The 14492-nt window shown below is 41.6% G+C and overlaps 1 protein-coding gene across 1 annotated transcript in view; it reads left to right on the forward strand.

Annotated features, from left to right (window-relative positions):
- LOC129111837 (interleukin-1 receptor accessory protein-like 1) overlaps positions 1 to 13973 on the forward strand; it is a 197884-nt gene extending 183911 nt beyond the window's left edge. The window contains exons 8-10 of the mRNA XM_054623964.1: positions 2009 to 2152; positions 8284 to 8454; positions 13106 to 13973. Coding sequence (XP_054479939.1) covers positions 2009 to 2152; positions 8284 to 8454; positions 13106 to 13842 — 1052 coding nt within the window. The 3' untranslated portion in view covers positions 13843 to 13973. The remainder of the gene's footprint in view (positions 1 to 2008; positions 2153 to 8283; positions 8455 to 13105) is intronic.
- The last annotated feature ends 519 nt before the right edge of the window (positions 13974 to 14492 follow it).

The raw sequence follows: 14492 nt of genomic DNA on the forward strand, positions 1-14492 counted from the left end.
TCGGTGATGGATGGTGATGCACGCGGGTCCTCTCCGTCCATGTTTGTGTGTGTGTGTGCGTGTGGGGGGCATTGCGGCGATTCCAGCCTTTTACTGTTGTCCATTAGTCAGCCAATGAAGGCTGACCACCCAGATTTTGTGAGGCGTAGCCAAGAGGAAATGTTGAACTGCAAAAGATGGAGTGACATCCCACAGAAAACACTGTAAAAAAAGAAAAACAGCCTTGAAAAAGAGACCATGAAAAGACAAAGCAAAGTAGTTGGTTTTCAAGGCAAGCTACTGGACCATGGAGCTTAATGGAGTCCATTGTCTAGTGTAAAATATCACCTTTCATCCTCCTGTATAACACCACTAGTCTTGCTTCTGCTGGATACTTTTCCTGTCCTTCTTGAAATACTACAAGTAACACAATTTAGAATAATGTGAGTGTTAAAGTGAAATATCAACAGTGAAGTCCTGCAGTTCCTTGAATTTAGCTTCCACTGATGCTTTTCATGAGCCCACGTCAGCCTGCAGTGATGACGGATGGCGGGGAGAGCGGGCCGCCTTGATCTGTCGACGGACATGCGGTTCAGCTAACAGCCAGGCGCCTTTCCTCGTCGCGCACCTCTCTGCACTCGTACACACATGTAACCAATCTTCATAAGTGTGGCGTTCTGCGCTGTCATATTCTATTGTGGCACCGGTTGGCTCGATGTGATTTTTTTATTATCCAATCAAGCTGCGAGGCATTAAGTGACAGATTCAGAAGTGGTTGTACTTTCATTCCCGTGAGAGTTATGTGTACAATCCAGCCACAATGTGAATATAAGCAACATAGAAGGATGGAGAGGAAAAGCCAACACACAACACAGCCGCAGGAGATGCCTGTTTTCAAACAAATGTGGAGGTAGAATCATAGACGCTTTTAACAATAGCTAGAGCAACTTTTCTCATCCATCATGCCTGCATCATGCATTATTCCACGCGTATTGATGTTCTGGGGTTTGATTTATTTTTGCACGCCGACTTGAACGTACATAGGAGCAGAGAAATACGATGGATGGGAGGGTAGTGTGGGGAAGGTACTGTGCAACTCTCTGACATTTTGTAGAATCTAAGAAGAGAATAAATAGTCTTAAAGCATCAAATGTCTGCTGTAAGATCTGAAAAAAAAAACATAACAATGATAAATGAGACAGTAAAAAGGGTCGTCACTGTTCAACCAAACCAAAGAGCCTATAAATGCACTGATTTTAAATCAAATTTTGTATGCTTGTTTTAATGTTAGAAGATAAAAACAAAACATAGATTGCAAACCTTCAAATACTGGATTCACTCAACAAATGAGAAGCACCCATGTTGTCTGCGTGTTTTTGTGTTTTTTCTTCAGAAATGTGAGTCCAATGAGGACAGGGACATCTCAGGAGAATTAGACAATTCACAGCCCATACTATACATGTACTTTTTTCATACTGAGTGTGATGAGTTATGTGATCGGCAAGTTATATGCCACTATTCCAGGGTGCTTGTTTTCTTAGTTTCATTGAAAAAAGTTATTAAGGCCATATTTCACCAAACGGCTCCCTACCTTTGTTCTCTGCTGACTCTAAAATCTATCAGTAGCAGCAACTTCCAATCTTGCGGACAAATTATGTTCGTCCCTCCAAGAACTTGCGTTTTTGGACCCTCAACATTGTGTAAACTACAGACACATGTTTAACTTAATTTATTCATAAGCATGCAAGATCTAAAAAATTGGATTAAAGATCATTTGAGCACTGAATATACAAAATATTCTGTAATGCAATTTCCTGGCTTGTTTTGTTCTTTTTTTTGTTTTCAACTTTTGTTGTTTTGTTTTTTAAGTCTGTTAACTGTGTTTCTATATGGTGAAAATTGTACACCGCTATCTTGAACAGGATCCTTTGTAAAAGAGATAAATAAAAGGGATTGTCCTGGATAACAAATAGGTGAAATAAAAGATAAATAAAATCTCTCTCTCCCTGTGTCCTCACCTTATTAGCAGAGCTGATGTACACGGTGGAGCTGGCCGGAGGTCTGGGAGCCATCCTGATGCTGCTCATCTGTCTGGTGACGCTCTACAAGTGCTACAGGATTGAGCTCATGCTCTTCTACAGAAACCACTTCGGCAGTGAGGATATAGATGGAGGTAAGATGAGATAAGGTGCAAGACAAAATTTACTTTACAGCGTTATATAATAATCCTCCATAATCTGTGATACCACAGTGTTTTCTGTTCAGTGGATGATTTCTAAAGCTCCTTCCTCGGCTGTGAAAGCATCCTTTCTTCCCTCAGTAGGAATCAAATCCCTAACCCGAGCACTATCAGACTGCTCTGCACACATATTTATTTTTACTCCGAAAACACCTGGGCTATTTTTCACGTCTTAAAGCTCCACCTGGCACTATTTTTTATGTAAATGTGCACCTGGTTTAACAGTCTAAATGATGCAAAGAAGAGCCTCCCATTGTTCCTAAATCAAAACTGATGTCGATTTCAGGCAGTCTTCTTAACCCGCGTAGCGGAATTGAAAGTTTTATGCAAAATATTCTGTAAACTGTCACCTAAACAGCAGCGAACGACTCACCAGTGTTTGATGTGGTTCCTTCTCTTGTCGTTTTTGCATCCATGTGAAAACTAATCACAAGCCAGCCTTGTAAAAATGCCCATGCTGAGTGCTGTTTCCTGACATCACAATGCATTACTTCTGGGTAATGAAGTTCAGATTTTCAAATAGTTCCAACAGGCAATCTTCCGAATTTAGCTTTTTTGGTTGTTGTGTATTTTTTTCTTGTTATCATTCCAGTGGATAACCAGGGAAAACACATTCAGGTTAACAGTATCAGTCACCGCTAGTGTGCTGTATTTGCTGTACAGTATACACTTTGTCAATGTTGTGTTGTTTATTTCAAGTTTGGATGTCAGTGCCTTTTGAATCAAGCAGCAATGGCTTCAATCAAACTAGGAAGAAAATCCATTTTAGTAAAGATTTATTTTCCAAGGACAGCAGCCTCAAAAGACCTACACATTTTACTGCCACTGTCAGCACAGTTACTGTCCACAGTGCTGTCAATTACAGCCGTTTGTTAAAGACACACTGCAGTAGAGAATTGCGAGTGAATAGAGAGAACCCCACTGTACACAGCAAAACAGACTGCACTGTTTACAAATGCCTCGGCTCTGCTTACAACACCCGAACAAGCTGCCAGTTGTGAGCATCTTGCTACAGGTACCAGTGAAAGGAAAAGGAGGTAGGAAGTCCTTTTAGACTAATAGATCCAAGATTTTCAACACATATGAGCGGTTTCACCACTCTGGAAAGCTTTCACACAGGCAATTATTTTATCCTCTCGATATTGTCATTATTTAGTCCCCTCTTTCTGTTGATTTCTGCTAAATTGAGTGACTTAAAGAACATGATGTTGAGTTGCTGATAAAGGAAATGTAGGTTTTCTTAAACTTAATAAAGTAGAAAGTTGAGGTCGACTTGGACAACACTTGCAATGAAATTATTATTATTATTATATTCCATTATTGATCCCCATGGGGGAAATTCGAGTGTTGCAGCAGCTCAACTACACAGACACATACTATACAACAAAATAAAGATAGAACAAAAATAAGAAATAAGAATAAAAATAAAAATGTACAGTATATCTACATGGGGGGGGCCTGGTCAGCATGTTGACAGACTGTTGTTGTACAGTCTGATGGCAGTGGGCACAAATGAGCGTCTGAAGCGCTCCGTCCTGCTCTTTGGCAGAATCAGCTGAAAGAGCTGCCCAGCTGCCACAGTTCCTCATGGAGAGGGTGAGAGGGATTGTCCAGGATGGCTCCGAGTTTGGCCTTCATCCTAGGGGTAGGGTTGTGATCCTGCACATGTATGTTTCTCCTGGTGATTGTTTCCCATGTGTCTGCATGCAAACTGCACAAGAGCAAGTGCAAGAGGATGATATATTCTGCTGCACACTCTCTGTAAAGCAAATCCAAACACAGTCCCTGTGCCAGACAAAAACATTAACTCTGAGGCCCCATCAGCAATAAAAAAAAAAAGCCCCCTGATTGGGCCTGGTGGGTGAGTCTTGTCTTGAGAATGCATCAAACTGAGACAAGGAGCAAGTTTTAATTTGATTCCCCTGTAATGAGTCTCTCTAGTAGCAGCGCTGCAATGAATTCAGGGGGAATGAGATTAGTTCGGAGAGGCTGAGGGACTGTACGTAGAGAGACAGCGAGAGAGTTATGAGCGTTAAAAGGTAAAAAGCATTCTGCTCCTCTCCTCATTCATCCCCAGTCCTGCTTAAGTGTGATGCCCGCTCCATCAGACATTTCAATGAAAGTCATTACCTCCGGCTGTGTTGGGCTCTCGGCCCCGGGAAGCGGAGCATCGCCGTAATGGATGGCCCAGAGGCAGTTGTGTTGAAAAAAGGGCAGCAAAAAATGTCGGGACTTGAACTTAATGCCAAACAGCAATTGTCTCCTTTAATTGTGCCACCCGAGTGAGCGCTTGGAGAGAGAAACAGATTTTCAATTTGTTCCTCAGTATAAAGGGATCAGGTTCAATAAGACAGCGCGCTGCCTCCAGAGCTCTCAGGAGACTCTTGATACTTTCCTCCACGCCGCGGTCGATTAGATCACTTCACCGCCACCTCTGGCGCGCGTGCATTCACAAGCGCGCACGCACTCGCACCTGCACCTCACAAGTCATCTCCAGTTCTAATGGCAGTGTACAGGAGGTGAATAGCGAGGGATAAAGCGTTAAATATGGACCAAACTGGAAATGGTCCCATCTCTATGGTAACCACTGCACGGATAGGGAGAAGTGGCTGCATGTAAGATATAGTTGCACACACACATAGTTTTCATAAATATAGCCCTTAAGCCAGTGTCTGGGATGCACAGAGATCTTTTTTCTCCCCAACATACTGCCAAGAAAGTGCTTCTGTTTCATTGTGGCCACTCGAAGAACTAATTGAAGGCCTGCCTCCCTCTCCTGCCAGATGTAAAATTGTAAGCTTTACGTAACAATAGGACGGACTGTCAGCTATTTGTCAGCGCAGCTATTTAGTTAAAGACTGCTCAGTTGTCACATTGTGTGGGTGTCAGTAGAATCAATAATAGGCTTCATGATGACAACAGCCGAGCGAGCTTGTCAAGGAGGTGGGAACTCATCAACACTCTGCCATAAATACGAATGTCAGTGTTGTCAGCACGGCATGGAGTTATGAGGCTATGAGTTTTCACATCTCGCACAAAGCAACTGTAATGCATACCGTTTAATTTGCATATTTAAGATGCAGAGGTAAACATCACAAAGTAGCTCGTTTGTAATAAGAAGGTCAAACGCCGTCTTGTTTTGTGATATTGTCAATTGTAATCGAAAACAAAGGAGACAAATCAGTTGCTGTTAGGGTGAAACATTGATCATCACTGATACATCTATAGACACTGTATTTTTAAAATGTGAAAATATCTGGACTTTTGGTCGGATTTAACCGTGATAACCCCTCTAAGAGTATATAGAAATATTTGTTAAAAACATATCTAATCATAAAAAAACTGGATAATCTCTCTCTCTCACTATATATATATATATATATATATATATATATATAGCCACTTCGATCTCCTGTCCCTGTACAATGTACCAATTTGACACTCTTTTTTCCCTGTAATTATTTCTAAATTGCACGCAGCTCTTTCTAGGCAATGTTTCGCAAATTATTCAGAAATAAAATACATTACAAGAATCCAAAAGTGTTACCTTACTATATTGTCCGTCATTCTATTGACTAAAGAATAAATTGAAAACGGAAATAATCATCAGCCCCATCCCAATATGACCTCAGGTAGCTGTTTATTAGTTATGGAAAACAAAACGGCATGTTTAAAATACTCAGCTCCTCCTAATGTGTTTTTGTAGCTTCAGAGTTAAGTACGGTGGGTTACATTCTAATTTACTCTCCATTAAATGTAATGAAGCCCAGAAATATCCCAGAGATTACGCCTCCTATTCTCTTGGCGCTCTTCACAGCGAGTTCGAGAGTTCACAGTCTAACTGTCGGCTCTCTGTGCACATGCATCCAAGTGCAGTGAGCGTCCCTTTGCAGTAGGCATGTGGGACGAGGAGTGCTGGATGTGTTTTCAGAGGTGTGCTGCGCCCTCAGAGACAGCTCACTAGTCTCTCGTAAGGAGTGACTCCTCAAGGTGCAACAGCAGGGTCATACCGCCCTCGAGATTCACCCTCTTCCTCTCCCTTCTCTCTCTTTCCCACTACAGACGAGTGAATCAGCTCCACTGAAAATAGCCCCTGATCCGCCTACACAGCTTTCAGTTAAATGCTAACAGAGAAAAACAGAGAGGGAGATTTATGTCACCGAGAAGTAGAATATGAGCCTCAGAGTTAGTTGTACTAAGTGATTATGAGGTTACATTTCAATTATTTTTACCCGTCTCTGATGTTGTAAAATGAATTGCATGTTATAAAAATTAGTTGGATTAATTACATTGTTTTATGTACGAGTGCCAAATATTAAGATTACCCCCTGGGAAGCGAGTGAATCTTGATGACGGTCTCATGGCCCGGAGGCAGCCAGGATAGAATTGAAGCGGATATTAAAAGATTTTTTTTAAAAAGGGGATACTGTACTGAGGATTGATCTCAAAATCCCTCCTCTTGAACCCAGCTGCTCTTCTACGCTCCCCGACCAGACTCTCTCATCCTCAGCTCCCTTCTTCTCCGGTGTCTTGACAGGTTAAACATCCCCTCGCAGCCCTTGCACTGCAGGTGGCCACTATAAAGCAATGTGAGCCATAATGAAGACAGGGACTCAAAGATCCAACGCCTGCTCGTGTCTCTAATGAACGTGCCTCAAAGGCTGCGTTCACATCGCAGCACAGAGTGTCCCAATTCTGATTCCCCTCTTCTTTTATGGCACAGATATGAGAGTTTCAGTGAATAAGGAAACACATAGAAGCTGATATTTTTGTGTCTTTCTGATGAATATGACACCAAAAAATGATGCATTGTTGTTAGTGTCTGTTTTTGTGTCTGAGTAACAGTCTCAACTGGAAGATTAGAATCAGAAAAGGCCAGTTCACCAATTTATAAAAAGTCTACTAGTGGTGTTTGAATGGCAGATGGTTTCTGGTCATGCGCCGGGACAATTCTTTTGGTAGAAAGTTGTTCCAATGACAACAATTTTCTGTGAATTATTTTGAGTAACCAGAACAATGCAAACATCTATCATACTGAAGGCAGAAATCTCACACACTTGGACAAAGCTACAAACAAAGATTCAGACAGCTAACTCTGGCATCAACTGATAGGCCATAAAATAAGCTTTCCAACAATATGTTTTTGTATTCAGCATAAGTAAAAACACTATGGTAGAACCGCACCCTCTCTCCCCATTGATGCCAATGTCAAAACTGTTTTATACAGTGGCAATGCGACGTCGGAAACTACCCTCCAGGTTAAAGGACCAAATCACTCCAATAGATGAAACGGTTCGGTCATTCAGTACGCTTTGAGCACAACGTTTGAGTTAAGTTGTTACAGCAGGAGCAAGAGGCTGTTATCTCCTTTCTGTAGTACTCAGAGGATCTGGGATATCTCTCCTCCATGTCTTCCATTTCCACCCTCCTGACTCATTGAACTGAAGTGCTCCAGCTTGAGAAAAAACATTTAAGTCCTCCCTCACTTCTCACTTTCCGTCTTTCTGCTCGGTCTTTTCAAACCCGTTATCAATCAGGGCTTTCATGTGGGTGATGGAGCCACGCCATGCGTTGGCCTAGCGGGCAATGTTGGGCATTTAGCTCAGGCTGGAGTCTAATTTGTTTTGCCTGCTGTGGGCACAGTAGCTATCAAGGTAACATTATTCGTCAGTGGGGACGGAGCTGTAATGAAAAGCACTCAGATGGGCAGAAGTGCCCAGAGGTCAGTATAATGAAGGCGTCCTGTCTCAATGAAGTCTGTCAGTGAATGAATAGCTCTCTGTGCATCAGTATGAAAATAGATTGCGAGCATCCGGGGTATAGCGGTGCATATCTTTGCTGACCAAAGCAGGAAAAATGATGCTCAAATCATAAAACGTATCCGCACTTAATTGGGGGAAAGTGGTTTAAGGAGCTTCACGATGCCCATACATGAAGTGATGCAGGTATCAAAGGGAACACACTTTCTTTTATTCAGTTTGCTGAGGCTAACAAACCCTGCTAATGTGCCAGGAGCTGTGACATTTCACCCATCTCCGCGCCTGTCTCCCCACCTCTACCTGCAGATAACAAGGACTACGACGCTTACCTGTCCTATACCAAAGTGGATCCGGACCAGTGGAGCCAGGAGACCCGCGAGGAGGAGCGCTTTGCCCTGGAGATCCTCCCCGACGTGTTGGAGAAGCATTATGGGTATAAACTCTTCATTCCAGACAGGGACTTGATCCCCACAGGAAGTAAGCTCTCTCTCTCGCGGCGATGTCAAAGTTGTGTCGAATGTTTTGTCGCTTGGTGTTGCTCGTGTTGTCAGTGCCGTGGTGGTATGCCTTGTTTGTAGTCTTCTGTGATGCATTTGTGTTGTGGCGTATCTAGACCTCTAAGACCGTCATCGTTTTATTCTAATCGAGCTTTTTCTAACCACTGGCTTAAGTGAAGTGGATCAGTATGTAAAAGGAGGAAAAAAATAAGAATAGAACAGGACACAAAACAAGTGTCATCATTTCGCATTATTTCTTTCATTTCAGTAGTTAATTCGATGCAACCTGCTTGTTAGCAATACTATATTCTGTTCATAAAAATAATATTCCAGCTTGTGCCAGAGTTGTAGTTATGGGACATGCAACATTGGCATCACATTAGCATGATAAAAGCATACTAAGACAGTTCTGAAAAGACAGTTTGCACCCTTCTTTAAGTGTTGGAGTCCAAGAACGAGTACTTTTGCAGTTAGGAGGCGTATTCATAAGAAAAGTACCCGCACACTTCTATGTTGTTCCCAGTTCCTCTTAAATTCTACATGGACTTGATAACGTTTCCACCACAAATGGTCTTCCTCAAGTAAAACCTGGGTACAACACAGCGGCGTGTGTGTACTTTTTTTTACTGTGTCGGCACATCTGCAGTCGCTGGAAAACTAGTTAAGACACCTAAATAAAAGCGATGGATAAACAGTTGGAACAGTTGGCTAAAAGTAATGTATAAATGGTTTGATGGAAGTGGCCGTAGTGCAAACGGAAACCTGACCAAACCAACCTAAACATTGACAATACAATACAGAATTCATATAACTAATAGAGTTGAATAACATCCAGATGGGGAACATGACAAGTGGTGTCAATGATGGGTACAGTATAAAATAAATCTGATAGGTGGGTGTATATCTGACAGAAAATGTTGTGAACTACTCCTAACAGCATCTCCAAACAACGGTTGAGCTTTTGTCTATCCAGTTTATCATAATAATAGCGCACCTGAAAAACCCCTGAGGTTTAGTTCGGCACAGAATTAATGGTTCCTTCCCACACATCCTGTGCGGGGAGGCCGTATATTAAGACACAGAGTTGAGAGATGACATGTTTCATGAATCCAACTGTAAAAAAATAAAACACTGTTAGTTGATCTATTCTGATCACCTGACAAAAGTAGTCAGATAGTTTTTAGGATGAGCAAATATAGCTCATTAAATTAATCTGAAAAAACATGTTGCTCATAGATAATAGTAATGAAACACTTTGATAATTATAGAATTCAACTTTTAGCCTGACTGAAAAAAAACTTCATTAATATTTTCTTATAAGTTTACCATTATTAGAAGGTAACTAAGTACAATTACTCAGGTACACTACATAAATACAGTTGGAAGTACTTGTTCTTTATTTCCAGTAACAAGATATTGAAATGCTGGCTGCACTTAATGCATCAGTTTTGATAAGCTAGTAATACAATGTTCCTGTAAAAACACTATGCAGATCTTTCTAAATACTACTTCCACAACTCTTAAATTTAAAAAAAAATGTCAGTATCTAAGGTGTTGAGTTCAGTCCCTGCAGTCAGGCTTTCTTTGTGAAAGTGAATTTATGAAAACCTAAACCGTAGGCCTTAACAGATAATCACTAAAAAAGTCTGGGTTAAGCAGTTGATTTGTTATGTAACCATTATTTAAAGTGCATTGTCTACACAATGTGAAGCCCTCAGAAGCATAATAGGCCGAATGACATATAGAGCATAATTGGTTGAAAGAGCCAACCCTATTATTACAGTCCATGTCCTGATCCAGCTCCATACAAACTGTACCTCGGCATGCTGCTGTGTAATGATGTCAGCTGTACCATTGAAACGCTCTTGACGCATGGATATTAATGCATGTTTTGCCACAGTATATTTCTAATGGAGCGTCTCACCATGCCCCGTGCTTATCTTTGATTAACTCATCACACAGATGAGTTAGATAATATCATTATGCTATTAGCTTGCATTTGAATACTTGCATCTGCCTGTCTTCCCGCACATACCGCCATTACTAATTATGTTCCTCTTCAGTGGCATTGTGCCAAGGTTGTAAACTGAATCCCTCGCTGTGATTATGTGCTCGATGCGAGGGGACCGTTGTAATATGGGAAAATGGCATAAAAATGCAAGGATTGAGAGGAATCTAAAGTGTTCCTGCCACTATTCCAGCTCGCTGGCTTATTGTGTTTGTGTATAAATATTTAGCTCCCACTGGGAATGTATTAGCATCTCAACAGTTTTTACAATAAGGCATAATCCACAACTATAGATAAACACAGTTTGGCCATTTGGGGTTTCAACATGTGTCAACAATCAACAACAGCTGATAAGTAACATGTTATTCCACAGTATGCTGGATTATTTTTAACATTTTAAACATCTAACCATTCTGACAGAATTCTTATATATGTATTTGTATAGTGTGTAGAGTTTATGGCAGCAAAACTGCAATATGGCTAATCTCCTGCCACCAAATAAAAAAGGCTTTTCCTCTGCTTCTTTATGCTACACATCCCATATTAAACTGGAATAAACTGGTCAGTGTGATTACCGTTTTACAATCGCCAGTGTAACACCAGTCGAGAAACACAGTTTATACCAGAGCCATGTCCCCACATTCACAGAACTGTTTTTTTTTTATTTTTTTCAAATGCTTTTCTGCAAATCGTTTGATAATACTTTGAATGTAAATATCTATGTTTAGGTTTCACCAATGATCATTTCCAGGATGACACAAGACTACTTAGAGGTACTTTTTCCCCAGATTTTTAACGCTCGTGTCAAAAATAATGATGCAGATTTTCTCATCAAATCAGTAATGTATAAAATCATTTTGGTAACTCTGTATATTAAGTCATAAATGTAAGGGTTTGTATGTTGTTACTAATGTATTCATAATTGATTAAAATTGTAATGGTCTGGTCAGTAATAGCCATTATTACTGGGTTAATACATTATTTATTAACTAAGTATAAAGTCATTAGTTACCACTTTTAAAGCCTTCATAAAACTTCATAAATGTTTTTTCAGTTTCATTTACCTGAATTGCAGATTACAGATTAGTCGCATTGTTTTTGTGTGTTTGATTTTATTTTTATGTAGCTAGAAATCAATTATTACACATGCACCACTTTGATTGTAAAGCCTGTGAGGTCTCTGAAAGGAGAAATGTAATCTATAAAGCTGTAAAGTATTACCAGACAGCACCCCAAGAGGGCATATTTACTTTACAGTTTAATCAATTCAAAACATAAAATGAAACTACGCCTCATTAGTTAATTATATAGTATGCATTTAGCCGTTCCAATTTGATGTATTCATGATAAGATAAAAGAAAAACTTGTTTTTTGCCTGATTTCTTGAACCTAAACGGAATAAGCTTGAACCTACCGGGTCGTTTAAGCTCACTCAAGGGTCGCACTGTGACGATTTACCGCATAAGGACCAATTAGCAAACAGCAGTGATTGACTCGTCATGTTGAAGAATAAGGGCGGACTTCAAACCAAAGTTTACTCTAATCGGTTCTTTCTCACGGTGAAGCCTCAGGCAGAGCGTGACATGAAAGGAGTTCATACTTAGAGACATGGAGAAGAGGACAGACAGGAGATGTGGCATTTGTTTGCATAAAGACCAGCAAGACATTTTTCACACACACACACACACGACATCTCCTTGTCTGTTGACTAAGAGAAAGAGAGAAGACGAAAAACAAACACAAATGTTCTCAACACACACACACACACACACACACACACACACACACACACACACACACAAGAGGGTCGTAAGCTTTGATTGGGAAGCAAAGCCCAGTTCATCCCGTCTACCTGCTGTTAAGGAGTCACTGTCTTTGTCTTCGCAAAGAAAGGCTAAAAGCAGGCATTAGGGGTGCTCACACACAAACACACACACACTCCCCTCCTCCTGACACCACAGACAGACCTGGGGGAACACTTAATCACGTTAATTTTTATGCAAAAGTTACTCATAAGGGACGTGAACACGTTACTTTATTTACTGTTAAGGCAAATTTATTTTATCTTCACGGAGGTATGTTGCTTGGCTTTGAATGTTTTATGTTTATTGTCATCTTATAGTAAAACCAAGTGATCCCCCTCCTCTTGTTTTGTCGATAATTCTGTACAAAAACATCTTATTATGAAGTGCTGCAGAGGCTTTAGATGTTTAACGAAGTTAGAATACATAATAACATAACTATTTTATCTTCATTTTATGTATCGATATCCTCATGAATAAATGAGTGTATCTGTAGATTTGAGGAATCATCAGATGTTTAATTTAAACTCTGAGAATCACACATGCTAATGGTTTGGTTGTTTGAAACTTTGATAAAAGGGAGTAGTTTGGTAAGCGGTCTCTATGAGGCCAACAGAATTCTTCAATCAGCCGGTGTGACACGCCTCATATTTCCATCCCTCATGATCTCTGTGTACTTTCATGTACAATTAAAGTAATATAAAATACATACAGTAAACAAGCAAGTAGAAATAAGTTATCACTGGGAATATGCTTCTCATTTGTACTGCTGTTTATACAAAGTCACCTATCCATGTCTTTATCTTTGTCTGTGTATTCAGCCTACATCGAGGACGTAGCGCGCTGCGTGGACCAGAGCAAGCGCCTCATCATCGTCATGACACCCAGCTACGTGGTGCGGAGGGGGTGGAGCATCTTTGAGCTGGAGACGAGGCTGCGCAACATGCTGGTGACCGGCGAGATCAAGGTCATCCTGATCGAGTGCGCCGAGCTGCGCGGCATCATGAACTACCAGGAAGTGGAGGCCCTCAAACACACCATCAAGATGCTGACGGTCATCAAGTGGCGCGGGCCGTCCAGCAACAAGCTCAACTCCAAGTTCTGGAAGCAGCTGCTCTACGAGATGCCCTTCAAGCGCATGGAGCCCCTGAGCATCTCCCACGAGCAGGTGCTGGATGTCAGCGAGCAAGGCCCCTTCGGCGAGCTCCAGACCGTCTCGGCCATCTCCATGGCGGCGGCCACCTCCACCGCCATGGCGACGGCCCACCCGGACATTCGCTCCACCTTCCACAACTCTTGCCACACCCAGATGAGGCAGAAACACTATTACCGTAGCTACGACTACGACCTGCCACCCGGCGGCACTCTCCCGCCGCTCCCACCGCTCGCCACGCTAGGCAGCCAGCACACCTACTGCAACATCCCCATGACGCTCATCAACGGACAGCGGCCGCAGTCCAAGTCGCCGCGCCAGCAGAGTCTGGAGGAGGCCCACGGCAACAACGCCATGCTGCCACTGCTGCCCAGAGAGACCAGTATATCCAGCGTCATCTGGTGACAGATGAGCAGGATGTTGATCTTTATGATGTCGGTCACAGGGAGGACTCACCACTGGCCCTTGGAACCTGAATGCACCGGAGCCAGATGGACCTGAAAGACACAAAGCTACTTGCTGCTGTTGAATTTGCACCGGGAAACATCAGGGGAGGGGAAGGAGGACAGGGCGTCAGACACACTGGACTCATATGGGGTGGAGGAGGTGGCAGATTCTAGTTTTGTTTTGGTCCAATAAGAGCTTTTATTGAATATGAACAAGAAAAAAAAGAAACAAGGAGAACTTTTTTGTATGCCTGTATAAACACTCACGTAACACAAGCCAACACCTATGATCATTTACCCAGAAGGTTCAAGGAATACAGGGTCCTGTACATAAGTTTTTCTAATTCTTTGTAGCATCAGTGTTTGGGACTTGTTTCTTCTTTTGTTTTATCATCCGTTGGGTTATTTTTTTATTTGTTTTGTTTCAGTTTGTACAAAAGTGAAGCAATGGCCTGTGAGTTGTTTTGGATAAACTGTTGTTATCTTTATCTTAATTTGTCGGCTGGTGTAGTTTATAAAGCTTTGGGATTTTTTCGGGGAGGGAGGGTGTAAAAGTCGAGAACGATTTGGGTTTGTATTTCCGGGAGTTTCTGATCCACCGGCTGCTGT

The sequence above is a fragment of the Anoplopoma fimbria genome, chromosome 22 (genome assembly GCF_027596085.1).
Source record: "Anoplopoma fimbria isolate UVic2021 breed Golden Eagle Sablefish chromosome 22, Afim_UVic_2022, whole genome shotgun sequence".
Classification (NCBI taxonomy): domain Eukaryota; kingdom Metazoa; phylum Chordata; class Actinopteri; order Perciformes; family Anoplopomatidae; genus Anoplopoma; species Anoplopoma fimbria.